The sequence below is a fragment of the Rhizoctonia solani genome, chromosome 3 (assembly GCF_016906535.1).
Source record: "Rhizoctonia solani chromosome 3, complete sequence".
In the NCBI taxonomy this organism is placed as follows: Eukaryota; Fungi; Basidiomycota; class Agaricomycetes; order Cantharellales; family Ceratobasidiaceae; genus Rhizoctonia; species Rhizoctonia solani.
Window position 1 is genome coordinate 2,916,325 of NC_057372.1, and position 14,283 is coordinate 2,930,607.

Consider the following 14,283-nt stretch of genomic DNA (forward strand, 5'->3'; position numbering starts at 1 on the left):
CAAAGCAAAATTACAAATGATTACCCATCGGCGGTCTATAGCCGAGGGTGGACGTATGAGGACATATGGCCAAGCGTAAACAGAAACTATAAACTCGCGCGTCTGTATCTGATGCCCTTCTCACCAGCACAAGGTATCCCCCCACTTCTCAAATCAAGATACCTCTCCACCAAAATGTCGAGTTACACCAAAGGGCAAGTGATAACGTTAACCATAACCAGCGCAATTGTCTGGTGAGTTACTCGGAACCACTATATTACTTACACCAATTTACATCCACTTCCTTTCTATGGTAAGCCCTTGGTGTTATATCGCCACTCTCGAGCTTCGTAGAGCGATTGCTCGCGCATACAAGAGCCAACTCCCTCTACGATTTCAAATTGAATACAGGCCCTTTGAATGCAAAACTATACTCTACGACACTGCTGATCGCGCCAAGATAGAATCTCAAGGCCGGTGAGTAGGTCACGGTTTACAACACCCGGCCCGTGAGCTTATCAAGCGAACCCAGTGCAACAGGGGTATACTCAACGCTTACGTGTAGAGCACAAAAGCTTGGTATCACCCTGTTAGTATAATAGCTAGACTTATGCAAGGCCGATGATAAGCTGACGAAACATCCCGAAATAGTCGAAGACAGTCAAATACACAGTGGAAATCGGCTTCAGCATCTCGCCTACTTCTACATGCATACCAGAAAGGCGGACAAAACGCACAACAAGCGTTACTTACTGAGCTCTTTCGGGCACATCATGAAAAGAACGAGGACATCGACGATTTTGAGATACTGGCTGACTATTGCGAACGGATTGGGATCATGTCAAGGGAGGAGGTATGGTGCCGCGTGATTATCCACGCAGAGTATTGCTCAACTGACGTACTTTCAGACATTCATGTTTCTCGAATCAAACTGCCTTCTGGACGAAGTAGAACAAACGCTGGATATTGCCCGAAGCATGGGTATCTCGGTTGTTCCCCTCACAGTCATCAATAATAAGTGGTCATTGGTCGGCGCCCAGTCATCTGATGTGTATTACAAAGTAAGTTGCGTAGCTCGAGTGCCATAATGGGCATAGCTGAATCCTCTTTAGATATTCCTGCAATTAGCTCAAGGGAAGGACTTATAAATATTGCGACACATGAACCTACGATTGGTCTAGTTTTTACTGGTATTTGGTATGCGTTGGTAGCTTTGTATGTAATGTGCATGTGTATTTCAATGTTATGACGGGATCTTATGACCGAACCGTATTTATAACCTACGTAGTGGTGCCAACTAGAGGATCGCCCCCGCAAGCGCCACTGGTCTATACTCGGCGATCGTTCCCCCTGCCAATCAAGACGAAAATCTGGGCCACACGACGTGAGGCACGTTCATCATGAGTGTGGGGGAGCTCCGAAAAGAAGGACATAGGCATAAAATGACCGAGGTGCGGCAAGTATTTGACCCTGCCTGGCTAACGCCAATAAGGTAAATTCTCTGAATGGGTTTCGCCTTGCGCTGATTTGCCGTTGCCCGAATCAAGACCGAGCGCACATGACTAAGAATTAGTACTTTCTTTTTTCTAGTTCTTTCCCTTTTTCAGTTCCCTCTTGTCGATGAACCATAATAGCCTCTCCATTGACTCAAACACCTATATACAGAATAAAAACAACCCTTTCCAACCCCACTAACTCCTATGCTAAAAAGGTAAAAGTAAAAACAACTGGTAGAGTAACAAAGGGCGCGGATGACAATTCAATTAAACATCCTTGCGGAAGAAGAGAATGAAGTAAAAAGTGCAGGTCAAAGGAGCGGGTCATATACGACTTTTAGATCCAGTAGCCGGCCTTGACACCAGCAATGCGAGACCTAAGCATGCGCTTCTTCTCGAAGGACTTAACAACGTTGAGAGCACGCTTGTAGAGATCCTCAGCCAGAGCCTCTTCTGCCTCGGCAACGGTCACGTCGCGAGTATTCTTGGTCGACTAGAGTGGCAATATCTGTCAGAAATGTCGCCGTATAGAATAACTGAAAGTTAACTTGCCTTGGCACCGGCAGCCTTGGGGGCTGAAGCGGCAGCAGGAGCGGTGCTATTTCCGGCACCTCCAACGGCATTGGTAACAGCCGTGCAGCCACCGAATGGTCCTGCACGAGCCGCGTTACGGCAGCGAACAACACAGGCATCGCCGTTGGGACCTCCAGTGCAGGTGGTACCACTAAATTTTGTGTAAGAGCGCATATATGGACTAAAATGATGGGAAACCTACGCGGGCATCTGGGCAACCAAGGGGAAATCTGTAGCCTTTGCGTTGGAGCGCGAGTTCTCGCCTGGAACGTTGGTGAGAATCTTCATATCAGCAAAGCTCTTTCCAGATGCATCAGCAGATACGCCGCAAGTGTAAGGCCTGACAATATAGCTTAGCATATAGTCATGTCACAAATAAAATACTACATACCCAGCGCCATCACCGTTGATTTGGTGGATGGTCATTGTGACGGTACCATCTTCGGAAGCAGCCGGGAGGCCGGCGGAAGATGCGCTATGAAATGTGTTCAATTGAGTATATGAGTAAAGATGATTGGGTGTATTTCTTACCTTCCATCTGGGCGGCCATGTCATTGACGCCGCCAGCAAGGGTGCGTCCACAAGGGCCAGCGTCACCACTGGCGATCTCGCGATCACGGATGATCGAAGTATCGGTCTAAATGCAATTGGATTAGACTAAACTGAATGAGGACGATAGATCAAGATGGCTTACCTGGAATGGCTGGCGTCTAGTCCCATCTCGAGGGGTGGTCTCGACAATACCAAAGCCTTGGCCAGTCACACCGTTAGAGCCGGTGACCGCGACCATAGCGCCATGAGCATTGACCGAGGAGATAGCGGCAAGGACAAGGAGGACAGAAGAGATGGCGGAAGTTTTGGCAAACATAATGCTATGAAAGTTAACGATTGTCGTGTTGATAAAGTTCGAAGAAATATGCTGCTTGGATATCAAATGCAAAAGTGAGCCTGTCACTAAACTTTAAAGGAGTTAGTATTGATAAAAAGGTAGGATGGGCAGGACGAACCCAATTGCGTAGCAAGGAGAAAAAGTGGACCTGCACTGGGGCTGGAGAAAAGGTTGAGTTTGAGAGGAGGTGACTACCGGAGTGAAGAATTAGCACCCTCATTCACGGCCTTTTATATCTAACATGAATATAGGGAAAGTATATGGGTATCATGAACCTCGATGTTGAACCGCGCTCGTGCCCAACCCACTTGGACTTCCGGATTCCGGATTCCGAGGCTGGTTGTCAAGAGTGATAGATGGGTTGTCATCGGAATCTTGCATCCAGTCACAATTGATATGGGTATGCCTACTACGAACGACGAGAAATGCGCATATTGCCAGGGAACCTTGTACCCGGAATGTTACTTCCGCACTCGGCGACTGCCAACCATTCCTGAAGGCAATTGATTAGGTTCGCAGCTTGTTCGCATTTGAAATTATGAGCAACTCGCGCATGGCTTGTATACCACCTGATACAATCTTCGAAAGAATACGGTGATATAGTAAAAGATCCAGTGGGACATTCTTCACATGCCCGGGCATCAGCTATTTTAAAACGTCTTGGCACACAGCGTGAGGAAGTCATGGTCATGCTTAAACACATTAGCCTGATGCATGATTCATTGATAAGCAAGCAGCAAAATATCTGTTCTCGTCAAAGCTGGCTTATATCTTGAGAAATTCATAGAAGGCTGGGCGCTACGGCGTATATATCAACTCGCCCCAATATGAGTGAGGCTCAGGAGTTAAGCGCCCCGTATGTGTCCAATGATTGTGGCTGTGCTAGGCGAAATTGCTCTTTATCTTCTCACCCTCCTTGTAGATTAGCACTCCACAACCATCACCACTGGGCCTCCAGGCTCGACGACTCTCGTTAAACAACAACTTATTGATTCAATGGAGCGCCAAGTTATTGCATACTATTGCTCTGGACATGGCTATGGCCATGCAACACGGGTGTCGGGTATGCTTTGTCATGATATCATAGTCCTCGTCGCTGGCGCTTAACAGGAACTTCCGCTTTGCAGCATTTACGTCCCACTTGCTTGAGCTGGGGAGCCGCTTTGAGGTCCATATTGTGTCTTCAGCACCCGCTCACATATTCTCGGACTGTCTCAAGGCATCCGAACATTGTCATTATCGCTATGCCGAGATTGATCCCGTAGTGGCCCAGCCACTCGCGTACCGGTGAGTGTCCGCATGACGTGTCTTTACGCGAATTCTCACAATAACATTGCAACAATCGCCAGAGTTGACCGAGACAAGAGTGTCCGTGTACTCGAACGGTTCCTAAGCCAACGTGATGCAAAGATAGCTCAGGAGTTGGAATGGCTAGGCAAGATCGGCGCATGTTGCGTATTGAGCGACTCGGCATTCTTGGCATGGTACGCAACCTATCGGCCTTATCTCCTACACGCATTTCTGATCTTTTGCCTCGTTGAAACAGCGCAGCTGCCAATGCAGCATCGCTTCCTTGTGCACTAGTGACCAATTTCACATTCGACTCTGTTTACTCGTACCTGGGAACTCAATTCATTGACGAGTCTCCTTCGTCCCAGTCCACCCCACATCAAGAACACGCGGCAGCGGTGTCTGAACTGCCCCCAGACGTACCCATTCCCGAGTCTATCCTTGCTCCTTTAGTCGACCAAATTGTCAAGGATTATCGATGTGCGGATTTGCTTCTCCGTCTCCCTGGTGCTATCCCTATTCCATCGTTCTCTCCAAATCACCCTCTACCCGCACCAAACTGGGTCGACCTCGAGACATGTCGGTTCAAGCCCGAAGTAACCAATACCCTACTACAACAAGCCGAAACACTTCCTTTGTACCCTTCGATCCCATTTCCGACTGGGAAGTCCAAACCGGTCTCGAGGCAAATTCGACAAGCACCACTGTTAGTCCGTCATCCAACCCCTGACACAGATCGAACCCAACTTTTGGATTACATTGGTGTACCACGCTCGTTCCATGGCCACAAGGTCTTGATCGTATCATTTGGAGGCCAAGTAATCAAGCGACCCACTGGGACACGCACACCTTCAAGGACACCTTCACCCAACTACTCGCCTCCAGGCTCGACGATTAACTTGCAAAATCCAACCCCCCCTTCGCGACCGAGGCATCATCGCCATACCTCCAGTGTGGCCTCAGTTGCGTCACTGACCGCATCCAACGTTGTCAATGACCCTGAGCGATTGCATGCTGCCCTGGCAAGTCCGGCTCGGATCGCGACTCCGTCTCACATCTATGTTCCAGGGGCCCCGCCAGCATCGAACCCCTCTTCACCTATGCTCTCCACTGTGCGTTCGAATTCGACAGGTCCGGTCTTTGCCTCGTTCTTTACTCCACCAACCCCCGGGACCGAGTTTTCGGGGCCGCCGGCACCCGGAGCATTTGTGGAAGTCAAGCCCCATAAGGACATTTACCTCACTGTACCTCATTCATTGCCTACCCCTGATGACTCTGCCGAAAGCTCTCCGATTGACGATGATCTAGACATCCCTCGGCTTATCCCGGAAGGCTGGATCGCGATCGTCTGCGGCGTTTCCAAGAATTGGGGAGAAGAGGACCTGCCCGAGAGGTTCTTTGTGGCGCCAAAGGATGTCTATATGCCGGATGTAACTGCTATGGGTGATGTCTTGCTTGGTAAGTTGGGTACGGTACATGCGCGGAGTGCGTCGATAGCTGCACACCGTTTGTTTATGGTAAGTTGTTTTGGGCGATTGTGCTAGTAATACGAATTGATCGCCGCGATTTGCAGTTCCGCGAGCTTTGTTTGTAGAGGAACACGGTCTGCGCATGTTGATGGAGACGGCTGGAACCGGTGTCGAACTGCCTCGCGAGCGTTACGAGGCCGGAGATTGGGCCTCTGCCATCGAAGAAGCGTGGGCTCTCGGCGCCGAAAAGAAAATTGCCCGAAGACTATTGGGAGCTCGGGGAGATGCCCGGCGACGCCGACAAGGAGAGGAGATGGCCCGCGAGTTTGAAGCTTGGTTGAGCCTCTGGACTCAGCCTCGTCACTAAAGCCTAATTACGGACAAAATAACTATATATAAACGAACTAGAGCCTGAGATGGACATTCTTAAATGAACATTTTTGTATTTGATTGGACTTGCTTGATGTATCTGAACAATTGGCCTACTCGCATTTCTTTGCTTTGTATCTTTCATTTACTACGTTGTCGATACTAGCTCTCAATGTATTTCTCCTGTAGAGGTCCCGTAGAATACATGCGAGCCAGTGCTCTCCTTACTTGAATTCGGTTGCCCCTAGGACAATCTCCAATACACCTTTCAAGCCCCTCTCTTCCAAAAACTCTCTCACCTCGCCCATATTACCCCGGTTTCCTCGTGCCCCTCGAGTCGAGATCATCTCGGTTACCTCTCGCATATCTTCAAATGCTCGTGCCGCTAAGCCGGACTCGCGATGTCGTTCCGTAATCTTTTTCTGATGAGAGGGAATATCCGCCCACGAGACCGTCTTGACCTCGCTGATAAATGCGTCTGGGGCAGTTGGGCTGGGTGCTTCGATACAAAGCAGGCCTGGTTTCCCGGCAAGGACGAATCCAGTGATCGAATATTTGGGCAAGTCGAACCATATCGTCTCGTTTAGATCGAGTGGAAAGAGAAGGGAGGTAGAACCATGCTCGGGTGATAGCGGTACGCGTAGGAGGTGCGATCTTATCAGTCGTGGACGAATCATTCGTTAGATCGGCTAACAATGATTTTTTGGTGTCTTCCGAATCAAAATATTCAATTATTTGCATAAGCCAATCTCTTCCGTCTTCTGCTCCTTGGACTTCTAGTTCTGGTGATCCAGTGTACGAAGGTAGAGAAGCTAGCAGTCGCTCATAGTCGGCTCGAGACAGCCAGGTCGGGTGTTTAATTGATATATCAAGCAAGGGTGCGGATCTGGACTCGAGCCCAGGGGCCCGCAGGTGAACTGTTATAAAAAGTGTGATGGTTCTTGTATCGGAGATGCTTAGGTGAACCGTAAATGAATGTTTGCTAGCGCTGGCCTTGTCTCAAAGGAGCTCGGGTCATCCAGATACTCAGTCAATGTAGCAAGGATGGCTTGGCTTTCGTCCGCAATCTCTAGTTCTCCCGGCCCGAGGAACATAGATGTTAAGAGCTCAACAACTGATTTTGCACCTCGAGTACATCGTTACCGAGTCATAGCAGAAGCCTTCGGGTGCATTAGTTCAAATGAATAAATATCAGAAACTGTGATCCGTCACGTGTTGCCTCGTTTCGTATGATGTCATAGTCAACCTATGAATTAGTATATTCGCAGTTCTGCAAGCCAACCTTTAAAAATGTGGAGGAAGCGTGACTCCTAATAAAGCAACACTAAAACATAATAGGCTCTGCATTCTTGCGTACATATATGCGCTAAACCCGGCCAAGAAATATACATGATTCAGTGATGAACGTCTCGTACGATTACAGTTATACAATTCACAGTTAGACACAGAAAGAGTTGTAGCTCCCCTAAGGATTTCCATTATTAGAAATGGTAGATGGCGTGAAACTCCCGCTGTGATAATACTCGGTACCATTTCCATGATGCATGGAGTACCCTTCATGGAAATTCGGGTCATAGGGCAAAGGCAGAACATGTGGGTTTGGTAAAAACTGTGCTCCTGACGGCATGCCCATCAATGGATGTTGGTGAAGTTGGTGGAGCCCAGGATACTGTACATGATGCTGAAGTTGGGATGGGATCGAGATTGTGTAGCCTAGTTCGAAAGGGTCCTGTTGTGATATGAATTCGCGGTAAAGCTGCGTAGTTGTTGGTGCTGGGAGTGTACCGTAAGGAGCTGGACCAGTAGAACTCGGGAGAGCGGGATGGGAATACGCCACTGGTGATGAGTCAGCACTCGGTGGTTGTGCTTGAAGATTCGCAGGCCTGAAACTGAATTAATTGAAGTTCTGCAATGCATGGGACCTGGTACCCACAGTTGAACATTCGTCTCTGCGGTTTGCTCTTGCAATAAGCTTTGCAAGTAGCTTGCTGATATTTTCGCACAATCCCATGTTTGAGCTGCGGCCTGGAGCGCATAAACACATTCCGTGTTCCTTCGTGAGCGTCGGCTCTTTTCTTGACAGCTGTTTCCGAGAGACTTGCGCTTTGAACTAGGAGAGTAGCCCCGGCCATGAATATCACCTACCAAACTCATAAGATCAACCTAGCCGAAACGGACAAAGAGCGTACCTGAAGCATTGATAACGGGAAATACCGCATTCCGTAACATTTATCGAAGAGCATGACGAGATGTACAATTTTGACCGTTGCTCGGTCACAGATCTTGACGCTCAGGTCGGTAAAGGAAGAAGGGATTTCCGTTGAGGCGTTCGACGCCGAACGGGCTGTCCTCGCATAAAATGGACGATGTAGAAGAAGAAGAAGCCACCAATAGGCGATATTCAATACTATGACGTGTGGAAGGGGTTTGGTGGCGGAGCGAGCTGAAATGGTGAGGCTCTCAGGAAGATTGTTATACCATGTGTCGAGGTTAAGGCTTTCAAGAGGTGAACACATGTGTCAGATATTGACAAGACAGCTTACTGGATGTCAGAAACACTGTCCTTCTGTGTAACCTCCAGTTTTGACGGCCTTGAGTATCTTTTTGGGAATAAGCCAAATTCCTACTCGCATAAGGTTGCAAGACTTACACAGCTTCCATAATCCGCACTCCAAAAGCATAAGCTTGCATGCCTCGAAGAAGACCTTCGTAGTCCGACTTGGTTGTGGTTTTTCAACTTCTCCTGGCGACTGAATCTTTCTCCTGGCCATATTTGTTGATCCAGGTTATCATCAATTTCAGGGAGATTTACGTTGAGGTGTGGTAGGGGGACATCATAATCTCGACCGTAGTCAAGTGACTATCAAATTGTAAGGCTTTGAGTCTAGGGGAAAGATGGGCCTGCTCACCATTATCTTGTCTAAACCCATGTGTGAGTGATGTGATGAATATGGTAATGAATACAGTTACCTTGGCAGAATGTTGACCAAAATTGCCAATCTCGAGCAACGAGCTCCTCCTGAGTGATCCGTTGACTTTCAACCCATGGTCGTGAATCGATGCATAACCCAACTATGGGGAAATATGAGAATCGTAATAGGTGTAACAAAGAGGCACTCACGCGCCCGAACCATCCGACAACTCATTCCTAGACTGATGTTAGACACAACAGAGACCATCAGATGTAATACACACCAAAGTATAGGTATGCCAACCCGCGTTCTCCCAAGCTTGCGTGATAGTCACTCAAAAATGTCAAGGCTTGAACCACTGTTATGGTAGGTCGGTCGCATTCCTTTTCTAAATGCTGCTTGGCGCATGAGGCAAAATGGGCACGAGTTTCCTTGGCCTTTACTAGGGGTTTGTCCGAAAAAGCGGTTGCGAAGCTCATTAATGCGCAGTGCAGGAATGGGCTGTAGGTCAATGCGCGGGCTTCGTGAGGATGGGGGTCAGGGTATCCGGGTGTTAGTTGGACGAGCATGTCCCGCAAAAAGTGCTCTGGCTCTATAACTCGCAACCAAGTAGTGTGAAAAGCGAAGCATCTATGAAGCAGGATGTCATGCTCCATACGATCAAACTCTGTAGCTGGGTCGAGTTGCGACAGACATAGGTTTCGCCCCCATTCACATTGGTCAGAAAGTTGGGTGGCACGGGGCTGAAGGTGAGAGGGCGTATTTGGGTCGCGTTGGAAGACATATTGATAAGTGTAAGGATCGTGCGGAAGACGCTGTGGGGGTGACAGATTGTCTGAGGGGAAAGTAGACCACATGGATGTGGGGCCACTGGCACTAATGTTTCCTTCTTGCATCTATCTATGAGATGAGCCACGAACCCTTTGACGGTCAGTTGGTGGAGTTGACTCGCCGTTAGATGAGATTGCCCTGGGAACTCGGGTTGGGGCTCGGGCTGGGCTCCGTCGCTGCTTGCTGAGGAGGGCACCAAACTGGCACGCATGGTATCAGGGTTGTGAACAGGGCGAAGCTGTGCTACTTCTGCCTCAAGTTCTCTGATCCTAACGCGAAGGCTCTCGACCAATTGCTTTGTGGCCGGTCGACGCGCATCTTCTTCTTGGCTCCAGGTACACTGTGTAGGGTTAGTATTCTCAAACTGCCTGGGCCAAGCAGTGTTTGCATTACCTCGTGGCCCTAAAATCTCATCAGTTTACGAGTCATTTATATCACAGAAAGCAAATACGGACATAGAATGTGCATGTTCCACAGACTGGGTGGACCCCATCACATTTGCATCTTCTTCTTCGACAACTGTTGCAAGCTTTGGTGGCGTGGTGAGCGCGCCGCTTGTTTCACAAAATGTAAGAACGTGTAGTTAGATTATTAAATATGGCTAACCTTGGATGTGGAGGACATGACAGAGTCTCGACTGTGGTGCGGTTCCGGGTTGCTCTCAACGAAGGCCACAGTTTGGTCGATCACAACCATGACGTCAACAAATAAGCATCAACACACAGCCACCCACCTCCACCTTACGCATACAATCAGCCATCGGCGTCGATCTGCCGATGAGTTGGCCAGACCAATGTTCCCCTTATACTTTAGCGACGTCAGGTTGACTGTATTGACATCAGTTCTTCCAACTAACCAAGTCCGGTGCCGGCCCTGATTAAATAGATATATGTATATATACCTCTGGTTAGAGCCTTTCCTGAGTATCACAGACAACCCTTCATCAACATGTCCGGCATTCAATTCAAGGGATACGCCATTCACGACAAGAAAAAATGGGTTAGTACTTTTAGCATGGTATCACTGCTTGAGGCCGACTGGTAGCACCTTCAGAGCGATTTGAAACCTGTCGAAATCCAACCAAAGAAATGGGAGGAAACCGATATTGACATTGCCATCACCCACTGCGGGTACGTCCCATCAACTGAGTGTATATACCCAAACCTTATCATTCATTTACTCGAATAGTGTATGTGGCTCCGATATCCACACGCTGACTAATGGGTGGGGCAATCTTGACCATCTCCCCCTAGTAGTCGGGTAAGCTTTTACCCATTAGCTAACTTCTGTCTTTGAACCAATTAGGCTTGCAGCACGAGATTATCGGCAAGGCCGTTCGTGTAGGATCCATTGCTGCCGAGAAGACAGGCTTCAAGGTTGGCGACCGCGTAGGCGTGGGTGCTCACATCTGGAGTTGCGGTGAATGTCAAGCATGCAAGACCGACAACGAAAACTACTGTCCCAAGGGACTGGATACATATGTGGGTGGCTCGCTTAGTATCGGTTGATTGAGTATACTAACTCAATGGCAGAACTCCCCTTATCCTGATGGAATCATTTCCCAAGGTGGATTTAGCACTGCGATCCGTGCTGATCACCGATTCGCTTTCCCTATCCCAGAGAAGCTCAAATCGGAGCATGCAGCTAGTATGCTCGTATGTCGTCACGTGCTTCGCTTGTTCTGGCTACTGATATTCTATGGCCAGTGCGCTGGACTAACGGTCTTTTCGCCCCTTGTCCGGAATGGCTGTGGTCCAGGCAAGAAGGTTGGTATTGTGGGGCTTGGTGGTCTCGTAAGTTATATGTTAGGTTATCTAATAATATAATTTACTGAAAATACCAAACGACCATAGGGGCATTATGGGGTCATGTTTGCTAAGGCACTGGGTGCCGAGGTCTACGTTCTTTCGCACAGCCCGAATAAAGAGGCCGATGCGAAGAAGCTTGGAGCTGACCACTTCATTGTAACTAGCGACAAGGTAGCGGTGATTAACTCTGCAAAGAGTACGAGTAGTACTGAACTATGTGGCTAGTCCCAAATGGAGAAAATTCAACTTTCACTCAACTTGATTATTTCGACAGTTGATGTGACTGAAGGATATCCATTGAAGGATTTCCTTCCGTACATTTCAGTCCATTCGCCGCTTTATTCCATTTCTGACTCATCTATCCGTAGGTTACTGTTCGTCAATGGTGTCTTTGTCAACGTTGGAATTCCTGATTCCCCACTTCCCCAAATCGGGCCGTTTGATATCGTTGCCAACGGAGTTCACCTTGCAGGATCACTTATTGGATCCAAGAAGGAGGCTATCCAAATGCTGGTAAGGATCTCAAATAGCATCTATACCCAAGTAACACTAAGCGCTTTGAAATCGGTAGCAACTGGCTGCAGATAAGGGAATTGAGCCATGGATCGAGTTGATGCCGATGAGCAAAGTAAAGGAAGCAGTTGAGGGCATGAAAGAGGGCAAACCCAAGTACCGCTACGTCCTGGTCCAAGACTTTGTTCCGACCGACGGCAGTGGCTTCCATTGAGCTATACGTCGAGACCCACTAGTTTAGTGAACAGTGGATAATGTTCAATAATAGTACTAATCATGTAATAAGCGGATTTTTGAAATAGTCGTATTGTATCCAATCACATTGGTACTTGTATGAACATTGAGAGTGATTGAGATCAAGGTGCCGGGGCCATGATCCCAGATGAGACTTTGATCCGAATATTATCAACTCCTGCAAGTATATGCGGAGCGTGAAATTATCTCGACCCATATCATAAACGAAAACAGACATAAACTAGCGGCCCAGCTCGAGCAGCCAAGCAGCTGTATCTCCTATATTCATATAGAATACAGGAGAAACTGAAAAGAAATTAATTGCATTTTTAATTTCCCTGTGCCTGAATAAGAAATGACTTCGCTAGCTCAGAATCAGAATAAACGCTATCAAACAGCTCGATTGCATGTGACTGTATGGTATCATTATATTCAATCGAGAGTACAGTGCCTGCGGCTAGAATTTATAAACGTGGAGATCCATTCCGTTTAAATAACCCAGCTGTAAATATATCAAGATCAGCAAGGAACAGAACTCCAAAAGAGCAGTTACTTATACGTACAACTGCAACTATAAGTGGGGATCAGCAGAGGGATAAATGCTAATACATACAAGAAACTTACGTTGTTCATCGTCTATTGCTAATTTACTCCCAAGAAAGCCCCGATATTTCTCATGGTTTAAATCAACGACCATTATTTTGTACTGGATTTCCACTGGTATCGCAGTTCCAGGTTCGATGAATCGGCCAGTCCGTACATAATATGGAAGGTCGCATTCTTGGTTGCATGTATGGGGATGGCCACTTGATACATCACAATTGGACACAATCTCAGGGCCCATACCAGCCCCGACTAGGTGCGACGGACGCCCCTTTTTCAAGAAATCCACGATTATCAGTTGATTGTCATTCATATTGACGCTATACTGTGTGCATTTCTTGAAAGCGGACTTCACCCCTGACATGCAATAGATAGGGGTATCTCCGATAGGCAGACTGACCGTACAGGCTTTCCAAACCTCCCAGGGAATGGCCCGAAGGTCGTGTGACTGTTTATAGAGCAGAGCCAGAAGCGCATCGGAAGAAATGTATAACAAGCCAATGGGTTCAAGGTCTTTTTCAAAGCACCATTGCTGACGGACTCTGCCCTGCGAAACACGGACACGATCGAAAGATTCATAGTACAAGCACAAGTGATTCCATCTGTTAAAATCATAGATTTTTGGTTCTGCTCTTGAGTATGCAGACCGGTATGATCCCTTGGGAACAGGCGGTGCCCCGTGATTAAAATACAAGTGCAATCTGTTCTCAGTTGTGGATATCCTAGGGAATAGCAAGGTTACGACCTGCCTGACTTGTCGATTCTCCAGACCTTCAGCGGGCGGCGGGAGATGAAATATTAAAAGTTTGCCAGATTGGGGGATGTGCTCGGCCGAGGGTGTTCGCATATCCTGATATCCTTGAGGTATGATCAAATATTCATCGGAAAGAAAACGGATCGATCGTCCAGGATCCGACTTTAGTTCAATGCGCTAGGTCAAATTAGTAAGTAAATTTAATCCATAAAGCCGGTGCTTTCTCACCCCAACTTGCACTCCTGCGATCCAGTCAAAAAGGATAACAATTGAATCGAGCTCGGAGTTTGTGCCGGCGCATTTAAGCTGGATAATGAGTGTTCGTCCGTATAGCTCTGGATACTTGGAGTTCTCAATGAAAAAGGATGAGGGATCCCCCATATCCAGTAGCTCGGGCGATGCGGCGGCAAGAGGGTGGGGTGCGTCGGTGTTTATCGTTCTGGAGTGTATCCGGAGATGTCTTCGTGGGTAGGCGCTGGAGTTGAGCCCATTAGAAGTACACCACTCAAGTAGAACTACTAGATCCATTTCCGGTTGGATAGCAAACGCCGACAGGTTGAACC

At 47.9% G+C, this 14,283-nt stretch overlaps 7 protein-coding genes across 7 annotated transcripts; 3 read left to right on the plus strand and 4 right to left on the minus strand.

Moving 5' to 3' along the window:
• Window positions 1-174: 174 nt before the first annotated feature.
• On the plus strand, window positions 175-1,127 carry RhiXN_03344 (DSBA-like thioredoxin domain protein; the record flags this gene model as incomplete). The annotated part of the gene is made up of 6 exons (XM_043323161.1): window positions 175-233; window positions 298-456; window positions 545-568; window positions 631-832; window positions 888-1,040; window positions 1,092-1,127. 6 exons carry the CDS (start codon window positions 175-177, stop codon window positions 1,125-1,127), a joined length of 633 nt encoding a protein of 210 aa, XP_043178657.1.
• Window positions 1,128-2,018: 891 nt separating this feature from the next.
• RhiXN_03345 (uncharacterized protein) lies at window positions 2,019-3,318 on the minus strand (the record flags this gene model as incomplete). Its single annotated transcript, XM_043323162.1, has 8 exons — window positions 2,019-2,199; window positions 2,251-2,388; window positions 2,440-2,523; window positions 2,580-2,586; window positions 2,646-2,685; window positions 2,743-3,002; window positions 3,056-3,096; window positions 3,242-3,318. The coding sequence occupies 8 exons, from the start codon at window positions 3,316-3,318 to the stop codon at window positions 2,019-2,021; spliced, it is 828 nt and encodes a 275-aa protein (XP_043178658.1).
• A 486-nt stretch (window positions 3,319-3,804) lies between these two features.
• On the plus strand, window positions 3,805-6,063 carry RhiXN_03346 (L-arabinokinase; the record flags this gene model as incomplete). Its single annotated transcript, XM_043323163.1, has 6 exons — window positions 3,805-3,810; window positions 3,865-4,000; window positions 4,065-4,224; window positions 4,287-4,421; window positions 4,484-5,685; window positions 5,801-6,063. 6 exons carry the CDS (start codon window positions 3,805-3,807, stop codon window positions 6,061-6,063), a joined length of 1,902 nt encoding a protein of 633 aa, XP_043178659.1.
• A 371-nt stretch (window positions 6,064-6,434) lies between these two features.
• Window positions 6,435-7,159, minus strand: RhiXN_03347 (uncharacterized protein; the record flags this gene model as incomplete). Its single annotated transcript, XM_043323164.1, has 2 exons — window positions 6,435-7,020; window positions 7,092-7,159. 2 exons carry the CDS (start codon window positions 7,157-7,159, stop codon window positions 6,435-6,437), a joined length of 654 nt encoding a protein of 217 aa, XP_043178660.1.
• Window positions 7,160-7,530: 371 nt separating this feature from the next.
• Window positions 7,531-10,504, minus strand: RhiXN_03348 (Fungal specific transcription factor domain; the record flags this gene model as incomplete). The annotated part of the gene is made up of 13 exons (XM_043323165.1): window positions 7,531-7,948; window positions 7,995-8,206; window positions 8,255-8,561; window positions 8,625-8,665; window positions 8,716-8,925; window positions 8,975-8,985; window positions 9,036-9,137; window positions 9,187-9,213; window positions 9,261-9,853; window positions 9,898-10,148; window positions 10,202-10,210; window positions 10,260-10,337; window positions 10,415-10,504. The coding sequence occupies 13 exons, from the start codon at window positions 10,502-10,504 to the stop codon at window positions 7,531-7,533; spliced, it is 2,349 nt and encodes a 782-aa protein (XP_043178661.1).
• A 252-nt stretch (window positions 10,505-10,756) lies between these two features.
• Window positions 10,757-12,343, plus strand: RhiXN_03349 (Zinc-binding dehydrogenase; the record flags this gene model as incomplete). The annotated part of the gene is made up of 10 exons (XM_043323166.1): window positions 10,757-10,807; window positions 10,862-10,938; window positions 11,062-11,068; window positions 11,122-11,289; window positions 11,341-11,463; window positions 11,515-11,601; window positions 11,662-11,812; window positions 11,891-11,930; window positions 11,985-12,129; window positions 12,188-12,343. The coding sequence occupies 10 exons, from the start codon at window positions 10,757-10,759 to the stop codon at window positions 12,341-12,343; spliced, it is 1,005 nt and encodes a 334-aa protein (XP_043178662.1).
• Window positions 12,344-12,820: 477 nt separating this feature from the next.
• On the minus strand, window positions 12,821-14,248 carry RhiXN_03350 (uncharacterized protein; the record flags this gene model as incomplete). Its single annotated transcript, XM_043323167.1, has 4 exons — window positions 12,821-12,865; window positions 12,927-12,934; window positions 12,988-13,897; window positions 13,949-14,248. 4 exons carry the CDS (start codon window positions 14,246-14,248, stop codon window positions 12,821-12,823), a joined length of 1,263 nt encoding a protein of 420 aa, XP_043178663.1.
• Between the last annotated feature and the right edge of the window lie 35 nt (window positions 14,249-14,283).